General features: G+C 38.7%; 1 protein-coding gene across 9 annotated transcripts in view; it reads left to right on the plus strand.

The window, feature by feature from the left end:
• Positions 1-19,234, plus strand: part of LOC129519982 (acyl-coenzyme A synthetase ACSM4, mitochondrial) — a 64,547-nt gene extending 45,313 nt beyond the window's left edge. For all 9 annotated transcript variants that reach the window (XM_055340833.1, XM_055340837.1, XM_055340838.1 and 6 more), the window contains 11 exons: positions 2,536-2,743; positions 8,198-8,341; positions 9,136-9,292; positions 11,283-11,362; positions 13,294-13,417; positions 14,162-14,242; positions 14,369-14,470; positions 15,144-15,271; positions 15,368-15,467; positions 17,365-17,484; positions 18,810-19,234. In XM_055340833.1, coding sequence (XP_055196808.1) covers positions 2,536-2,743; positions 8,198-8,341; positions 9,136-9,292; positions 11,283-11,362; positions 13,294-13,417; positions 14,162-14,242; positions 14,369-14,470; positions 15,144-15,271; positions 15,368-15,467; positions 17,365-17,484; positions 18,810-18,896 — 1,331 coding nt within the window. In that variant the 3' untranslated portion in view covers positions 18,897-19,234. The remainder of the gene's footprint in view (positions 1-2,535; positions 2,744-8,197; positions 8,342-9,135; positions 9,293-11,282; positions 11,363-13,293; positions 13,418-14,161; positions 14,243-14,368; positions 14,471-15,143; positions 15,272-15,367; positions 15,468-17,364; positions 17,485-18,809) is intronic.
• The last annotated feature ends 34 nt before the right edge of the window (positions 19,235-19,268 follow it).

Here is a 19,268-nt window from a genome sequence, read left to right on the forward strand (position 1 = left end):
AATCAATTAAAAATAAATAAGAATACCAAAGGAAAAACTACTGTAGAGAACACAAAAATGTTTGTTACAATATCATTAATAAGATAAAAAATTCAAAACAACTATATAGAAATGATTAAATAAATTATGACTTAGCTAACAAAGATTTAAAGAGGTATGTTCATTGTTAGATGAAATTATGATACCTCAAGTTGACATGATATCATTAAAAAGACAATTATAAGGATTTCATAATAGGGTTGAAAAATGCTCTTATTGACAATATTAATTTTTTTAAAAAAAAAGCAATAGATAAAATTCTTTTTGCATTCAAGATAAAAAGGAACTTGGAAATGTGAAACCACTTGTGGGTTGGAAGGAGATTAAAGGTGGTTTGTCATTAAAAATGTAATCAATATTACTTAACGTAAATTAAGCAATTTGCGAAATGCCAAGATTAAAAACAAACCCACAAGCTGAATAGTCAAAACATTCAGTTACTTAAATATTAAGCAAGCAGCTGAGGATTGTTTTCTAATTCAGAATTATTAAATCTCGAGTAAATATTGAGATGCTTGTTTTGTACATGGCAAAATATTTTGCTTTTACTATAAAGTGTGTACAGCCTGAAATCCACAAGAGAATTTTTCCTTAATCCCCACTCTATCCACTAAACACATTCATGTCACAAATCTACCAAGAATATTAATAATTTCTGAGCCATTAAGAACAAGTGTTTGCAAAATAAATAATCTTATATTTTTATATAGATTGTACTGAGATCCTACAAGGTATTTTCTTAACTTCCTTAATGTCATATATTTATTCCTTTTCTCAAGAGGTGATGACATATGAGAGTTTTAAAATATATTCAATGAGGGTGCCCCAGTCGGTTTGTTAAGTGTCTGCCTTTGGCTCAGGTGATGATCTCAGGGTCCTGGGATGGAGCCCTTGATTGGGCTCCCCACTCAGCAGGGAGTCTGCTTCTCCCTCTCCCTCTGCTGCTCCTCCTACTTGTTCTTTCTCTCTCTCTTGTCAAATAAACAAATAGATAAAATCTTTGAAATATATTTTTTATTGAATATATATACATTCAATGTATATTGTCTCCTTTCTAGGAATTCAAATCCACATCTCCCATTTCACCAGGAAATTCTCCAAGAAATAAGTAGTCTGCTATATAGCACAGGTCTTGGGAGCCTAGGAAAGGTGTCTTTGAAACCTGGTTCTACCTCTTACTGACTTTGGGACCCTTGGGCCAGTTGTCATGTCTCTGTCCTGGGATTGATTTTACATGAGATAGCAGACACATAATAAGTGCTTAATAAATGGTAGTGGCTATTCGTAACACTATATACATTTCACTTTTCCTTGCTGATTCACGTTAGAAAGTGCAAACCACCTTCTCTCTGTCTTTCATCTAATTCTCCCATATGATTTTCTCATAAGGAACAGGTATTTTAAAAGCAGGGCCATCTCAGGCCAGTGTTTAGAAAGGAGTGAAAAGTGAGATATACTAAGCATTGAGAAAGGAGTATAGGTAAACTTTGATAACTCCAGACCACTGGGAAGACCCAGGTTTGAAAACTGACTCTGCCACTCACTGGCTGTGACTCAATATCATATCCCAACTGCATGGACCAACATGGCTGCTTGTAACAGTGGCCTCTAGGCTCTTCTGATTGCAAAATCTATCAAGAAAATATTTGGGATACACATCATCCCATCTGGATATAATTATTTTTATTGTTCTTCTGTACAATATAGCATGCATGCTATAAAATATACACAAGATGAGATAAAAATATAAAGAATACTAATATCTCAATAAAAAATATTTTAATTCTAATTTCTTGGGACACCTGGGTGGCTCAGCGGTTGAGCATCTGCCTCTGGCTCAGGGCGTGATCCCAGGATCCAGGATCAAATCCCACATTGGGCTCCCGGTGAGGAGCCTGCTCCTCCCACTGCCTGTCTCAGCCTCTCTCTGTGTGTCTCTCATGAACAAATAAATAAATCATTAAAAAAAATAAATTTATTCTAATTTTTCTTCTCATCTTCAGTGGATTACCTTGCAGAACTCACTTTGAGGACCATTGGTTCAGAAGATTGAATAATGTTCCTGAAAATGTGTTATGAGCTATAAAGTGCTATTTAAGTATGACATAATAAGATTCAAATATTCCACAAAAATGTTACATAATGATAGCCCACCATTATAATGCCTATTATATGCCAGACACTTACTATTATTTTCCCCATTTTACAGATAAGGAAAGGAAGGCACAGAGAGATCAAGTAACATGTTCAAGGTCACAAAGCTAGTAAGTCACAAGGACAGAATTAGACTCATAGACTGTCAAACTCTGAAGCCACTGCTCTAAGAGATCTCCCTCTCTAAGGCCCTGTGGAATGTCCCTGGGGACCAAGACAGGAGTAACCAAAGGCTGTATTTCATAGCTCCTCCCCACCCAAGCACAAAGCCCATGTCCATAGTCCACAATGTTACCTAATGGACAAGATTTCTATTTCAGCTCAGGGCTCTCTCTTTCCCAGGGCTGGTCTTCATGCCAGGAACAACCCAGCTGACAGCTAAAGACATTCTCTATCGGCTGCAAGCATCCAAGGCCAAGTGTGTTGTGGTCAGTGAGGATGTGGTCCCAGCTGTGGAGTCCATCATGTCAGAGTGTCCCAACTTGAAGACCAAACTCCTGGTGTCCTCACACAGCCAGGATGGGTGGCTCAACTTCCAGGAATTATTTCAGTGAGTATTTTCCCCACCTCATCTGCAGTACCAGCAATAACACCAATCACAACTGTATCTCAGTGTCACCTCGCCTCCAAGGACTTAACAATAGTGTCAGTTGATTTAGACTCCTTCCCATAAAAGAATCACCTAATAGGAGATTTTTAAGGACAGAGGAAAGGATGTAGCTCTGCCTCCATTTCCCTACCTCCTACCATGGCTTGTGATGAATATCCTGCATGGTTTGGCCCTGGCCTAATTCTAGACCACATCTACCACTACACTCACAGCCTTGACTCCCTCTGGCTACCTTTTTATTCCTCAAACATGCGCCACCCCAGGGGCTTTGCACCTGTTGTTTCTTCTGCCTGGAATGCTTTTCCCTAGTCCTCTTTAAGGACTAGGTAAAGTTGATTCCTTCCAACAGACTCTAGCTCAAATGTTTTATTCTCAGTGAGGCTGTCTCTGACCATCCTATCTACAGTAGAATTCCAAGCCACTCTATCATATCACCCTGTTTGTTTTTTTTTTACCTTGTTTTCTTCATGCACTCATCACTATCTGAATATCACATCCAGTCATCTGTTCCCTTATTTACTGTGTTTTTCTCCTCTATAGTAAAGGTTGCCAAAATAGAGCCCATGGGCCAATTCAGGCTCAGCACCTGTTTTTGTAAATAGGGTTTTATTGGAACATAGCCACACCCATGTGGCTGTTTCCTTCTTATAAGAATAGAGTAGTTGCAGCAGGGACCATATAGCCCACAAAGTCTAAGATATTTGTTATATGGCTCTTTATAGAAAAGGTTTGCCAACGTCTGATCCAAACTGTAAGCTCCAAGAAGGAAGAGGCACTGTTTATCTGTTTAGTTGATCACTCTACCATATAGTTGGTATATTTGGTACTTAAGAAATATTGCTGAATAATTGAATGAACAAAACAGATCACTTAACCTTAAGTTTCCTCATATGTAAAATAGGGATAATTATGCTGCACATATCTCAAGTGTTGTTTTAAGGCTAAAATAAGCTAATATGTGGGAAAGTGCTTCCTAAACTGTAAAAAAAAAGGGGGGAGGAGGGGGACTAAAAGGTCAATGAATGATATTATCTTTCAATAGTTTCTTTTTAATAAACTATTTCAGATAAGTTTAAAGAAAGAGGGCTCCCTGTGAGGAGCCTGCTTCTCCCTCTGCCTGTGTCTCTGCCTCTCTCTGTGTGTCTCTCATGAATAAATAAATAAATCTTAAAAAAAAAAAAGTTTAAAGAAAGAGATCATGAATGTAATAGGGCAGGGCTTTTTGTTTTTTTTTTTTTGTTTTTGTTTTTGTTTTTTTTTTTGGTTTTGTGCTGAAATGAAATGTTATACTACTAATTTTTTTTAAAATTTATTTATTTATGATAGTCACACACACACAGAGAGAGGCAGAGACACAGGCAGAGGGAGAAGCAGGCTCCATGCACCGGGAGCCCGACGTGGGATTTGATCCCAGGTCTCCAGGATCGCGCCCCGGGCCAAAGGCAGGCGCCAAACCGCTGCGCCACCTAGGGATCCCCACTACTAATTAATATAAACCAAATTCTAATGGTCAGTCCCAAAATTCTCTCCCAGAGAATGGTTATGCCAGATAATCCTATTACTGTCTTTTATAAGCTGCTAGATGATAGATAGATAGATAGATAGATAGATAGATAGATAGATAGATAGATATGTAACTTTGGATAAGCCAAGTATCATCTCTGAAACTGTATCTTATCCACAGAATGGGGATAAAAATAGTATATACTTCACTGGGTTGTAGAAGAATTAAATGTGATGATGCATGTGAAGTTTTAGCATGACACCTGGCACAGAGTAATCACTCCATAAATATTACAGTAATTTTAATTACTCTTATTATTTTCAAGTTAATAAAGTCATTCAGAAGTGCAGTGATTCCCTAAGGTAATGGTATCCAGATTATTTGAATATGGATCTCCAATAATAAAATATTTTTAACACACTTCCCCAATACATGTATTATAAGTTATATATGTGTACTTTTGTGGATGAATAGAATACATATCATTTGAAGTTCTAGTTTCTTTCTCATCCTAGGTGTCTTATATACCCCTGGGCAGCAAGCACCCCTACTTCAGAGGCCCCTGCCCTCAACAACTCTATAACATGCCATGGAGTGCCTATGAAACCTTAAAGATGCCACAAAACTCAGAGGAAAAAAGACTTCTAACTCACATGAATTTCAAATTGAAATCTGCACGTTTGAGGGACAGTTTTCAAGATAAAGGGAATCCCTATTTCAAACAACTTTGGAACATCACAACTCCAAAAATGCCATAGATTGTTTCTCAAAAACTAAGGAAAAGAGAGCTATTATTGCCAATATTTAGTCTTTCAGAAAACCCCATGTAGCAAAACTAGGCAAATGTCATCATTGTTAGTCAGTTTTCTACTCAAAGGGTCATTTGTTCTCCTTCTAGCTCCCAAGGATAGAAGTCCATGAACGTTTTCTAAAATGTTCACATTAGGATGAAGAAAAGGTCAAAATTATGGGCCAGACTGATGTTTCTCTTTTCCTATCCTAGTAAAAAGAGACCCTCCCTGTGGGTCTAAGACCCTGGATTCTGGTCCTGAGGGGACTGAAGCAGTGTTTCAGGCAAGGGAACAATGAACAAAGATATGGAGGCAAAAATAATCCTGAGGTGTTCAGTTTTGGCTGGAGGACAAAATATGAAGTCAGAAGGGAATCCAGAAGGACAAGCAGAAGCCAGATTATGGCCTCTCCTATAAAGATCTCATATGCCATGCTAAAATCTTTAATGTGACCTACAAACAAGGGAAGCCAGCGTGACAAGTTTTAAGAAATGAAGTAGGGTCAGTTTAGGGTTTTAATGCAATTTCTCTGGCAGCTGTAGAGAGGATGAATTTGAGAAGAATCGAATTGGAATTAGAGAGGCGACTCTGGGACAAATCTAGTGGGGGAGAAGATGTGGGTCTGAATCCGTGCTCTGGTGAATGGGATAAGGGAAGGAGGCAAAGTAAAGAAGTAGCAGGACTTGAAGATTGATTGGATTTAGAGAATAAAGGAAAGAACCAAGGTTGATCTGCTTTTTAAGGTAGATGACTAGATGGTTAGGTAGTATCAGCTGGAGAAAGAGCTGAAAGTTGGACATACTAATATTAAGGGGTCCGTGAACACCCAAATGTCCAGCAGGAGGTAGATACAGGAGTCTTAGACTCAAGGAGCTAAAAATACAAATGTGGAAGTCATCAACATATAATCAGTTCTGGAAAATCCAGAAAAATAAAACTCAGGTGTCCAACAAGAGTCAGTCAGACAATGAAATCACTAATTGAAAATCTCCTTGTCACCCACACATTGCAATGCATCCTCTTTTGGATAAAAGAAAACAGAAAATTTAAAGCCTTACATTAAAATTTTCCACACTGGGTGAAGAAGCATTAAAAATAATAGTGGTTTTTTTTCCCCACAGTATTAAATATTGTGAAAAAAATCCCCCTTTTTCCAGTTCCCACACACAAGTTGATATATATATTCCTTGAACATAATTTGATGCTCTTTTTTTTTTGATGCTCTTTATTGACTGCTGAATTACAGTGTATCTTTAAAAATAATTATTGAGGGGCACCTGGTTGGTTTAGTTGGTAAAGCATGTGATTCTCCCACTCACCCATGTTAAATACACACACTTCCTCATGACTCTTTTTAGAACAAGGAAACATTTTCTTTCCTTTGGTTTTGGTTTTGTTTCTTTAATTTAAATTCAATTAATTAACATATACTGTATTATTAGTTTCAGAGGTAGAATTCAGTGATTTATCAGTCTTTTTAAAAAATTTTACTTACTTATTCATGAGAGACACACAGATAGAGGCAGAGACATAGGCAGAGGGAGAAGCAGGCTCCCTGTGGGGAGCTGGATGTAGGGCTCAATGCCAGGACCCCTGAGCTGAAGGCAGATGCTCAACCACTAAGCCACCCAGGTGTCCCAGTGATTCATCAGTCTTATATAATATCTAGTGCTCATTACATCACCCAGTTACCCCATCCCGAGAACCCCCTCCCCTCCAGTAACCCTCAGTTTGTTTCCTATGATTAAGAGTCTCTTATGGTTTGTCTCCCTTTCTGATTTCATCTTATTTTATTTTTCCCTCCTTTCCCCATGATCCTATATTGTTTCTTAAATTCTACATATGAGTGAGATCATATGATAGTTGTCTTTCTCTGATTGACTTATTTCACTTAGCATAAAACCCTCTAGTTCCATCCATGTCATTGCAAATGGCAAGATTTCATTTTTTGATGGCTGAGTACTATTCCATTGCGTATATATACCACATCTTCTCGATCCATTCATCTGTTGGTGGATTTCTGGGCTCTTTCCATAGTTTGGCTATCTTGGACATTACTGCTATAACATTGGGATGCAGATGGCCCTTAAGATCACTACATTTGTATCTTTGGGGTAAATACCTAGTAGTGCAATTGCTGGGCCATAGGGTAGCTCTATTTTCAACTTTTTGAGAAAACTCCATACTGTTTTCCAGAGTGGCAGCACCAACTTGCATTCCCATCAGCAATGTAAGAGGATTCCCCTCTCTCCCCATCCTCACCACCGTTGCTGTTTTCTGATTTGTTAATGTTATCCATTCTGACAGGTGTGAGCTGGTATTTCATTGTGGTTTTGATTTGTATTAAGGAAACTTTTTCCATAAAGCCTTTAAATTTCATTGACCATAACTGTACCATGTGCCCATTCCTAAATCAGTTTCTGGTATAAGAATTACCACAATTAGCTTAGGATAATCAAGATTCACTCCCTGGAGCTATATAAGGAACAGTCTCCCCTGAAGCATATGACTGCCTGATACCAGAACAAAATGAGAGTTTTATCAGTGCAAGGAAGAAGAATGGGATGCTATATGGTAAGCGCATGACTGTGTCTGCCAGTGATGTTGAAGATGCTGAATAATAAGTATTAAAAAGTTTGATTCAAATCCTCTTTTAGAGAAGATCTAAAAGATCTTCCTTTAAGTATAAAAACTCCTGAAATGTTAATAAACAATTCATAAAGATTCATTATTGATTTTTTTAAATGTAGATTTAAAAAAAACCTTAGAAAAAATGCTTAAGTAAATAAAAAACACATCCTTTTGTCATTGATATTGAAAGTCATCTTGGCTGTCAACGTGGCCTATACAGAGGTGGTGCTTAAAAAGAGAGAGCAATGAATTATTAAAGCTTAGCAAAGATCTACAAAATCCCTTTAGGATTTATTGAGAAATTCCTATCAAGGAGGTTTTGGATTAAGTTTTGTTCTATTAACTGCTTTCTGGTATCAAAGGGGCATAAGTAGCAGAGAGAAAAAAAAATATATATGTATATTTATAATCTCAGAGTTAAACTGGTCTGCCATCTTTAGCTACCATACTAGGACCCATATTTTACAGATCCGCCTCTTCAGAGCACAATTGTGTGGAGACAGGAAGTCAAGAACCAATGGCCATTTATTTCACGAGTGGGACCACAGGCTCTCCCAAGATGGCCCTACACTCTCAGAGCAGCCTCGGAATTGGGTACACCATCTGTGCAAGGTAGGGAGTGAAACTGTTTTTGCTAAACTCTCCCCTGAGCTGCCAATATGTATATCCAACTGCCTAGCTGACACTTCCACTTGGATGACTATTAGATTTCTCCAGTGTAACATCTACAAAACAGAACCCTTTATGCCCCTGCCCAGCCTAATTAGGCTCAGTAAATGGATCTCACCAACTGATCAAGCAAGAATTTATGGGTTAAATAAGTGATGTGGATTAAGGAGTTCACTTGTCACAATGAGTACAGGGTGATGTACAGGAATCAACCTTGACCCCATGTCCACAATGGCTTGTCTGGTTCCTTCTCACTGCCAGGTAAACTCACCCACCCAGAAAGGCCTTCCTAGGTATCCTAAAACTATCACATTTTCCTATTTTCATCAGAGCACTTATCACTACTTGAAATTACGATACTGATTTATATTCTTATTTTATTGTGTGTTTATCTACTATATGTCTTCCTAAAGTAAAAGCAAATATCTGATGGTATATCTCACTCACTACTCTGCCTAGCATATATTTGCACAATAAATATTTGTTGCATCAATGAACAAACTCAGAATATCATGTCAAACCCAGCCTCCCTCTCTACTTTGATTACCTAGGATTCTGAAAAAGTCCTCTAACAAAAGTAGGTTAGAATCGCTTATCCTGCCTTCAGGCTTCTTTTGGCTCTTCTCTGTAGCCATTGAGGTTCTGGCCAGTTTTCGAAGATATGAGTTTGTTTGCTTTCCTGCTTTTAAAATTTTGTTTTGGGTTTTTTGGTCTTGTTGCTTCCCCATATCATTTAGGTATTGGCTAAACCTGAAGTCCTCAGATATTATATGGAATATGTCTGACACTGGCTGGATCAAGGCTGCCATTAGCAGTGTGTTTTCGTCCTGGCTTCAGGGAGCCTGTGTCTTTGTACATCAGATGGCACAGTTTGACACTGACACCTTCCTGGATGTAAGTCATGGCTACTAGCTACTACATCTTTCCCTTCGTTTCCCTGCCAAAACCACAAAGAAATGATTCTTCAGAATATAGTTTCCTAGGTTTCTGGAAATCATTTCTTTTTAGGAAATGAAGTATCTGGGGATTTGGCTTTTGAATGTATTTAATAGAGAAGGAACACCCACAACACTCTCCTGCTTCAAACTATTCAGGATTTGCTCACATCCCACCTGAGAGGTTCTAAATAACATTATGAGTCTCAAGTCTAAACAAATCTTTGGTTTCCGATTCAGTGAAACAAAAACAATAGGTGATAAATCCAAAACCCTGTATAGAGAAGATTGAAGGTAGAATCGCCTTTCTCCCAGAGCGGCTCCTTCCCATTTTCCCCTCACCCTGTGCTTCTAAGTTTGTGAATTCTCAGAACCCAATATTTGTCTTGAAATCAGGCATGCTTCTTCTCCGCCAGACACAGCTAGACTAAGGTATCAGATTGCTCTGATTTCTTTAGCCTTTAGAAAGATGTGATTCAGGCCAATTATCAACCATGAAAAACCAATTATGTTTAATGAAATACATATTAAACACCACACCTGTGTGTGAATAAAAGCTGTCCTCACCCTGTTATTTTGCTAACTGGTCTGATAAGATGGCTGCAGGGTCTTAACAGAAATGGTGAGTAACATAAGAACTGGGACCTCTGCATCAGGTTTTACAAAGTGCCCTGAGTAGATAAACTAACTTTGCAATTACAAAACCTGCATTTTAAGAAATAAGAATTTTAAAATAAAATACTAAATATTATATAATATTTAAGTAAAATATATAATATATTCTTATTGTAATCATCTTATTTAATATATTAAATAAGGTATATTGATAATATAATAATATGTGGTATTGATATTAACTAAGTCTATTGAAATAAGAATATTCTTAGTTAAAAAAAGGAATATTCTTAGTTTACAAAGATAGTGTATTTTAAGTGGTCTAAAAACTTTATTCTTAGTTACATGCATTTACACTTATGAAGAACAGTTGGAATCCAGGGAGCAAGTACAGACAGTAGAAATGCTCACTTACAGATCAAAAGTTTTTCTTGATCTTTGACAATCCAGATAGCCTAGAAATACATCTTGAAAGGATTCTCTCAAGTGCTTAAATTAAAAACAAACTGTCAATTTATTATTTGATGTAGTGGAATCTCTCTAGAAATAGGGCATCTAGAACATGAGTATCTCTAGATTCAACATGTGTAGGTTATTATTTTTCTTCAAGGAGCTGGAGGTAAAATGAGTGGGGCAAATCTTAAAGTTAGGGAAAGACCTGAAAAATGCCTTACTAATGCATTTAATTAATCCATGCAAAACGACTTTTTTTTTTTTAATTTTAGAGAGAGAGCACACATGCGCAAGCAGGGAGAGGAGCAGAGGGAAGGGGAGAGGGAGGAGGAAAGAATCCCAAGGAGACTCTACCTTGAAGGTGGAGCCTGCACAGGGCTCAATGTCGCAGCATTGAGATCTTGACCTGAGGAGGTACCAAGAGTTGGAGGCTTAATCTAAGACTGAACCACCCGTGTGCCCCAGGACTGATCTTTTTTATAGAAAGAGTGTTGGAAGGTTTTGGTGGGTTAGTTTACATTCAGAGTGAGTACTGTGTAGGAATATATGGGCAGGAGGTTTCAAAATCCCATCGTGAAATGTAATTTGCAGCCCTGAAGTAGAATAAACCAGTTCATACTTTGGAGTTGGTCTCAAATTCAACAATTTACTTTCAGTTGAAGTTGATTGTGTATGTCTATTACTGTAACATACACATTTTCTTTCCAATAATTGTAAATTCCCGACAGTCACTAATGACAACTAATAAATACTTGCTTTCTGATTCTTAGTAATGTCATATGATGGAAATGCCATGAAAGAGGATGAGGGGGTGCAGACAGCAGCTCTAGTTGTGGCCTCTAATTAACCATTTCTGACAATTGTCTTTCTCCATCATCCAGACACTCACGACTTATCCCATCACAACCCTGTGCAGTGCTCCCACTGTGTACCGGATGCTTGTGCAGAAAGATCTGAAAAGGTACTTGAGTGGAAACCTCCATTTGAAGCATAAACAAAAGCTGCAGTCCAGAAGCACAGATCTCCCCCATTTCAGTGCAAGTTTCCTCAGTCTTGCCACTGTTCACATTTTTGGACTGAGTAATTCTGTATTGTTGGGGGCTGTCTTGTGTACTGCAGGATGTTGAGCAGCATACTACCCAGCCTCCACCTACTAGATGCCAGTAGAACCTCCCTGGTGACCATTAAAGATGTCTGCAGATATTGCCCAAATTGCCTCTCAGCTTCCCCTAGAAATAGCCTCTAAGGGGCAAATAAATGTTTTTTCAGGGAAAATCAGAACCCTACAGTCCAAGAACTAACCTCCCTCTACCCCAAAATATAACTGCATTTATACTGCCTTGAAGAGAAGTTAATGTAAGTCTTAGGACTTGAGGATTGTAATCAATTTATCCAAATCACCTGAACCCCTAGTGAACTTGCAATGTATATATACTTAACCAATATGAATTGACTGCATGAAAGAGAAAGGAAGAGAGAAACAATTTAAGTAGTGCAGCCTCACCTGTCCTCAGTCCCCCCAAGTATGGACACCCAGGAGAGAGTGCTGTGAAACAAAATAAAGCAGATCTGAAACCTCACTTATCCTAGTCAGGGTTAACTCTTTTGTGGCTCTCAGTATGTGAGCATCTTTGTTTTCTTTAAGATTTATTTATTTATTTATTTGAGAGAGAAAGAGAGAGAGAGAAGGAGCATGTGGTGGAGGGAGCAGAGGGAGGAGAGAGAAACTCAAGCAGACTCTGCCCCCCAGAGCATGGCATTCAACACAGGGCTCAATCTCACAACCCCAAGATCCTGAGACCACAACCCTGAGTTCACAACCCTGAGATTACAACCTGAGCCAAAACTAAGAGTCAGATGCTCAACTAACTGTGCCACCTAGGCATCCCTCAAAATGTGAGCATCTTGCTCACATCTCAAGAGTAGTTTGAGGGCTTTCAAGGGTTACTTTGAATAGGCACAATTCCTGTCCTGCCCCTTGGAGACCTCAATCCATCAGAGCCCAGCTGTTTCAGATTTTTCTCACTTGAGAAAGTGGGCAGCAGAGTAGTAAGGCCAGTAGTGAAAAGCTTAATCTCCAAAGTTAAACAAATGGGGCTGTACTGCTTACTACTAGTGAGGCCTCAAACACTCAAGATGATCTAAGTAAGTATCCCTTAATTCTATCCATGAGAAAGGATTAAGAGCTGCCTCATGGGTTTCTGGTGAGAATTCAATGTAAGTGGCCCACTTGGGGAGACACTACAGAAATATTAAGTGCAGAGTAGTCAACTCTGCCTTTCATGAGGCCTCTGGCAATTTCTTTAAGTTCTCCCAGCCTCAATGTCCTCATCTGTAAAATACGGACATGAGGATTATGAGAGTGCTCCTAAAGCCCTCACAGCACAGTAAATGCTCAATTAATGTTAGCTGTTTTTATCACTTGGTTCATAATAACTGCTTAAGATTATTATCAGCATTTTCTCCTACTTTCTCCCGTAACAACCTGCTAAAATGCAAGCTCTGTATAGAAATTTTTTTTTAAGATTGTATTATTTATTCATGAGAGACACACAGAGAGAGGCAGAGAGGGAAGCAGGCTTCCCCCAGGGAGCCTGATGCAGGACTCCATCCCAGAACTCCAGGATCACGACCTGAGCCGAAGGCAGACACTCAACCACTGAGCCACCCAGGCGTCCCTGGAAATTTTACTTTAATCACTAACATGCCCCACATAATCTACAACCATGTCTGGCAAGATAGTAGGTGCTCAAAAATATTTGCTGAATGAACCTTCCTAACACTTGCCTTCTCTAACTCAGTTGCTTGTTGTTAGAACTTCCTAATAATTTTTTAATGAAGGCTACTCAGACTTCTTCCCCCCAAAGACCCCATGAGACTCTGTGTCTGCAGATATAAATTCAAGAAACTACAGCACTGCTTGACTGGAGGGGAGCCACTGAACCCAGAAGTGCTGGAACAGTGGAAGGTACAAACTGGGCTGGAGCTGTATGAAGGCTATGGACAGACAGAAGTGGTATGTTTAATGGGAAATGTTGAAATTTTAGCATATTGGGAGACTTTCAACTCCAGAATGAGCCCCTGAAGAGCCCTGTTGGTGCTCTAAATTTTTATGGAGTTTCCTAGAATACTTTACCTTGCCATTAACTACCAGAACTTCTGAATTGCCCAATTAGGCTTGGCTAGAGGGGAATTAGGATTATTCCCTGCAGTCTTTCTGTTTTCTCCCCATTCAGAAGTCTTAAAAGCTAGGTTGGAGAGAGTCAGAATCATGTGGCTCATCTTCTCAGCGGTACTGAGGACACCAGAGGAGCCCCAGTGGGGAATTTATCCCAAGATGGCACCACTAAATGGCACCCTTAGTCTAAAAGAGCAGTTTTCAAAGTATGGTCCAAAATCCAGCAGTATCAGCAGCATGTGGAAATTCGGTAGCAGTACAAATTCTCAGACATCCCACCCCACGCTAGCCGGAACTACTGAATCAGAAACTCTGGGATGGAGCCTGGCAATCTGTGCTTGAACAATGAATGTTCCAGATGATTCTGACATATACTCACATTTGAGAAGCACTGTTCTAAAATAATATGTGTGTGTGTATATGTGTGTGTGTGTGTATATATATATACATATATATATGACAAGCATGCATGCCGAGAAAATCAGTCCAGTCAAAACTGACTCTTATGTTGTATTGTCATGATATAAATAGCTACAGAAAATGAATTTTTATATTCTTATATAAAACATGTTCTCTCAATAGGGAATAATTTGTGCCAATCAGAAAGGACAAGAAATTAAACCAGGCTCTATGGGGAAAGGAGTACTACCCTATGACGTCCAGGTGGGTAATATCTGTTTCAACAAAGAATGTTTTACAGTTTTCTGCTATTCAGTGTACAACTATTCATAACCTGTTTTCATTTTGTAAAAAGAAAATTTTAGGAACCTAAATTTTCTTTCATTCTAGATTATAGATGAAAATGGCAACGTCTTACCACCTGGCAAAGAAGGGGAAATTGCCCTCAGACTGAAGTCCACAAGGCCCTTCTGTTTCTTCTCTGAATATGTGGTACAAGAATGGAGAATGTGCTACTCATAAGTTAATAGAAAGGTGGTATTTAGACTTGGGTATAAATTTCATATCCACCATGTGTTGCTGTGTAACCTTAGGCAAGTCACAAAATCCAAGTCTATTTCATCAACTGTAAAATGGGGAGAATATCACCAATCTCCTATGGGTTGTAAAGATTAAATTCTATGTGTAAGAAACCAGTTGTCATGCTCGTCCCCAGAAAAGACAACTAGGCAAGCTACGGAGAGCAGGGATGGGGTGATATGGGACAGAAGAGGTGGAAGTGGGGTTTCCTTTTCATTATACTCTTGAACCTTTAGTATTCTACAGTAGGAACCACCTTTTAAATTTTTTTTTCTTTTTTTAAGAATTTATTCATTTAACAGAGAGAGAGAGAGAGAGAGAGAGAGAACACAAGCAGGGGGAGTGGCAGGCAGAGGGAGAGGGAGAAGCAGGCTCTCCTATGAGCAGAGAGCCCATGGGGCTTGATCCCAGGATCCTGAGATCTGAGCCAAAGGCAGATGCTTAATGACTGAGCCACCCAGGTGCCCTAAAAAAAAATTACATTCTTTTGGAAATAGTATGTGCAATGTACTAGTCACTGCATGGGTGCCATATGCCTTTTTCTATCCTAACCAAATTCATCCCCAAAGTCATCTTTGATTCCTAGGACAATCCAGAGAAAACTGCTGCCACAATAAGAGGAGATTTTTATGTCACTGGAGACAGAGGCATCATGGACAGTGATGGGTATTTCTGGTTTGTCAGCAGAGCTGATGATGTCATTATATCTTCTGGGTTTGTATATTTGCCACTCTTACAGAGTAACAGATTGCCAGGAGAGATCTCCTACTTGAGTGATATAGTGATCAAGGGCTTCTTTTCCTCTTCTAGGTACCGTATTGGGCCATTTGAAGTAGAAAGTGCGCTAATTGAACACCCAGCAGTGGTTGAATCAGCTGTGGTCAGTAGTCCAGATCCAATCAGAGGAGAGGTAGAGTAAATGTCATTAAAGTAGCAATTTCATATTTTCCAATTCTATCAATTTGACCACTCTGGAGAGTGAATCAGGAGTAGTCATGTAATTCTTGTTTTGAAGCACATGTGACAAAAATGTATACTAGGCACTCAACTTTACAAATGAGTTGTGTCCCAAGGGGGATGTATTAAGATTCTTTTAGTAGTGACAGAAACTCAACTCAAACTGACTTAAGTTTTAAAAAAAGGAATCTATTGGCTCACATGTAAGTGAGGTTTTCAGGTACAGCTACATCCAAGGATTCATGTCAAGTTAGCAAAACTCTGTCTTTCTTCATTTCCTGGCTGTTGTTCTTTAGGTTGGCTCCATTCAGGTAGGTTCTTCCTACTTGGTAGCAACCGACTCCAAATGTACACAGCATAACAACCAGTAAAAGAGACAGCTCCTTTTCTAACAGTTTCAAGCAATTCCCAGAATAACATTTGCCTATCTTAGATCACATATCTAACCAATGTGGTCCAGGGAATGGTATATGCTCACTAGCCAGACCTCATTGGAGGTAGAAGTTAGCGCCAACACCTCCAGAGAGAGAAGTTAGGGTAATGCTCCATAGGAAAATCAGTGTACTATTACTAAAAGGGGCCATTAGGTGCTGCATAAGAAAAAACAGATTTTACTGTGTGTATGACTGTCATGGAAATCAAACTACATTTTTTCACAGAAACGATGAAAATAGAAGGTGGTTGCTAGGTTCCCAAACAAGTCCCACAAGCCTACTTAGGACCTAATGAAAGGGAACTTGGGGGATGACAAGCCTTAGTTTTAGGAGGAAGCCATGTAGTATGGAAGGGAGACATTTCCTTTCCTCAAGGAAGTTTCTTACAGACTCAGCAAAATTTCAAAAACAGCTTGTGTATCAGCATCCTTTCACATCTCCTTCTCTGATGCCATTTTTTTTTTTTTTTTTTGTTAAGACTTTACTTATTTGACAGAGAGAGAGAGAGAGCACAAGCAGAGGAGTGGCAGGCAGAGGGAGAGGGAGCAGCAGTCTCCCCACTGAGCACGGAGGCCAGTGTGAGGCTCTATCCCAAGACCCCAGGATCATGACCTGAGCCAAAGACAGAGGTTTAACCAACTGAGCTACCCATGCGCCCTTTATAATGTCTTTTACATATCAGTGAGCCTCTGCAGTGACTCTATCGATCCCATACTCAAATCTCCTGTACCACCTCCACACTCAATGGATTCCATTCTTCAAAGCATTTTTTCCTGCCACCATATTCTCATTCTCTCAATATATTTGATTTCATCTGAACATTAGAAGTAAATACCAACTGGAATCAGTGTATGAATAATTGATAATTTAAATTATACTTAACTAATCTCAGTAATTATCTAATTGGTGGGTTTTGAATAGTATTCAGAAGAGAAGCAAAAAATATTTAGCAGAAAAGACTTTTCAGAGGTAGATGAATCCCTCCTGAGAGTTCATCTCACAGCATACAAATCCCTCCACCAAGCCTCCCCAAATCCCTTTCAAGCCATATTCTCTGGAACCATTTGTCTCCCTATTACATGCTTCTAACAGTGTAGGTTTGAAGCGGTCATCTGTAAATCAAGAACTGCCTGTATAATATTAGGACCCCGACTGAAATGTTAAATACATGTGTGACATGTAAATAAAACTCAACTTTTAGCTTTATCGAAACACTGTTCTCCTCACACTCAAACCATTTATCTGGCATTAGATCTCAAAACCTGACTTGTATCCAAGCTCTTTTCAGAGGAGATCTCTGGATTTGCATCAAGCTGCTATTAACAAATAATTTTAAATACCTGTGTTCAGCCTTGGTTCCAACTCTTGATGTGTCTGAAAAACAAACATCAATATAAATGGACTTTTCTTCTGCAGGTAGTGAAAGCCTTTGTTGTCTTATCTGCACCCTTTAAATCATCCAACCCAGAGAAATTAACTCTTGAACTTCAGGATCATGTGAAAAAAACAACTGCACCTTACAAATATCCAAGAAAGGTAAGTATTTTTTGCCCAGAAGTGAAGTGTGTTATCAAACAAGCTCTAAGCTATTAAGTACATAGATTTTATCAGCTTTTAACTTTAGGGTAGCTCATTATGTAAGTAGAAGACACCTATTTTAACTTGTTTAGCCCTAATAATTTTGCTTTAGAAAATTTATTTTAGGACACTTAATGTTTGATAAACTAGTTTTGATCAACTCTGCAACACTGAGTATCTACTTTATAAAGAAACTAATCAGTTTACCTTTATAAGACTAATCAGTCCCATTCCATGAGAAAAAAAAGTGGTGGAAAATTTTTAAAGACCATACCTGATTCAGCTATCATATGACCCTCAAGCCATAATACTCTTCCAAATTCAAAGCACAAGCCTTTAAGTATCAAGTGACCAAACTTAGGTTGGTCAGAAAAAAGATATTATTCAAAGCTGTAAAATCTCTTCCGAAACCTTCAAGGAAGGTTTTGAGAATAATTTTACATAAAAACATAGAGATGGTGGGCAGCCCCGGTGGCGCAGTGGTTTAGCGCCGCCTGCAGCCCGGGGTGTGATCCTGGAGACCCGGGATCGAGTCCCACGTTGGGCTCCCTCATGGAGCCTGCTTCTCCCTCTGCCTGTGTCTCTGCCTCTCTCTCTCTGAATAAATCAATCTTTAAAAAAAAATGTTTTAAAAACAGAGATGGCATTGCAATTTCCTTTCTTCTCATCCTGGAATCTTGTTGATACTGATATGAGCATTCCATTTCAATTGGTATTTCAACCAAAAGGGTCATTAACTTCAGCCGAAGAACTAGCTACATTTTCTCCATTAAATTTACTAAATCAGTCACCAGTTGATTTTCAGTAATGTTGAGAAAATTTTTAAATAGTGACATCTCAAGGGAGGGAAACAGATTTTACCATGAGCATGAAGGGAAAATTGTTTGTACTCAAAATTATCTCTCAAAGTCTCCTTCAGAAACTGTTGGACACAGGTCTTAAAAGCCCAAAACCCATGAATTAACTGGTTTCTCTGTGCATTTAGGTGTGGCCTCTCTTTCCCTGGGGTAGTAAAGGCCTAGGTCTAGTTGGAACTGAAAGGGAAGCAATAGAGTAAAGGTATTATTATATTCTTCTGACAAAGCATATAGCCTTTGCACTAAAAACTCATGATGTAGCTCCAATGTCAACTGGACTGTATAAACACAAGAATTTTAATGAGCTTAAGCCAAAACAACCCCCAGACTCAAACTCGCCAGTTACACAAATGTTCTCCCTATTGTACTGACAACTGGGATTGTCACATGGAATTGTGTCTCATAGTATGTTTCTCTGTTAATCAGGTGGAATTTGTTCCAGAACTCCCAAAGACAATCACTGGGAAAATCAAACGCCACGTTTTGAGAGACCACGAATGGGGTCGGACATAGCCTGATAAGAAACTATGGCATTAAGTAGTCATAGGCTTGCTTTCTTTTATTCCTGGTTTCCTGATAATTTAGTGACTACTCTATTACAATGCTGAAGATTTTTTCTAGTTGAAAAACCCTATACTTTGTTCTGTACTTAATCAAAAATTAAATCAAAAAACATCTAAAAATATTTGGGAAGAAAACAGTTATAATGACCAAAGTGACAAAGGCAACGATTTTAATGACTTCCAGGGTTTAAAATAGAAAATGATTACTTAGAAAAGCACAGTGGACAATGAATGTATCTTGTGCCTGATTAAGTCAAAATAAAGATTAGAACAATTATTCTAAGAAAAGTGTTCAAGATAGAATTTCTTCTGCTTAAAAAAA

This window comes from Nyctereutes procyonoides, unplaced genomic scaffold, assembly GCF_905146905.1.
Source record: "Nyctereutes procyonoides isolate TBG_1078 unplaced genomic scaffold, NYPRO_anot_genome, whole genome shotgun sequence".
Classification (NCBI taxonomy): domain Eukaryota; kingdom Metazoa; phylum Chordata; class Mammalia; order Carnivora; family Canidae; genus Nyctereutes; species Nyctereutes procyonoides.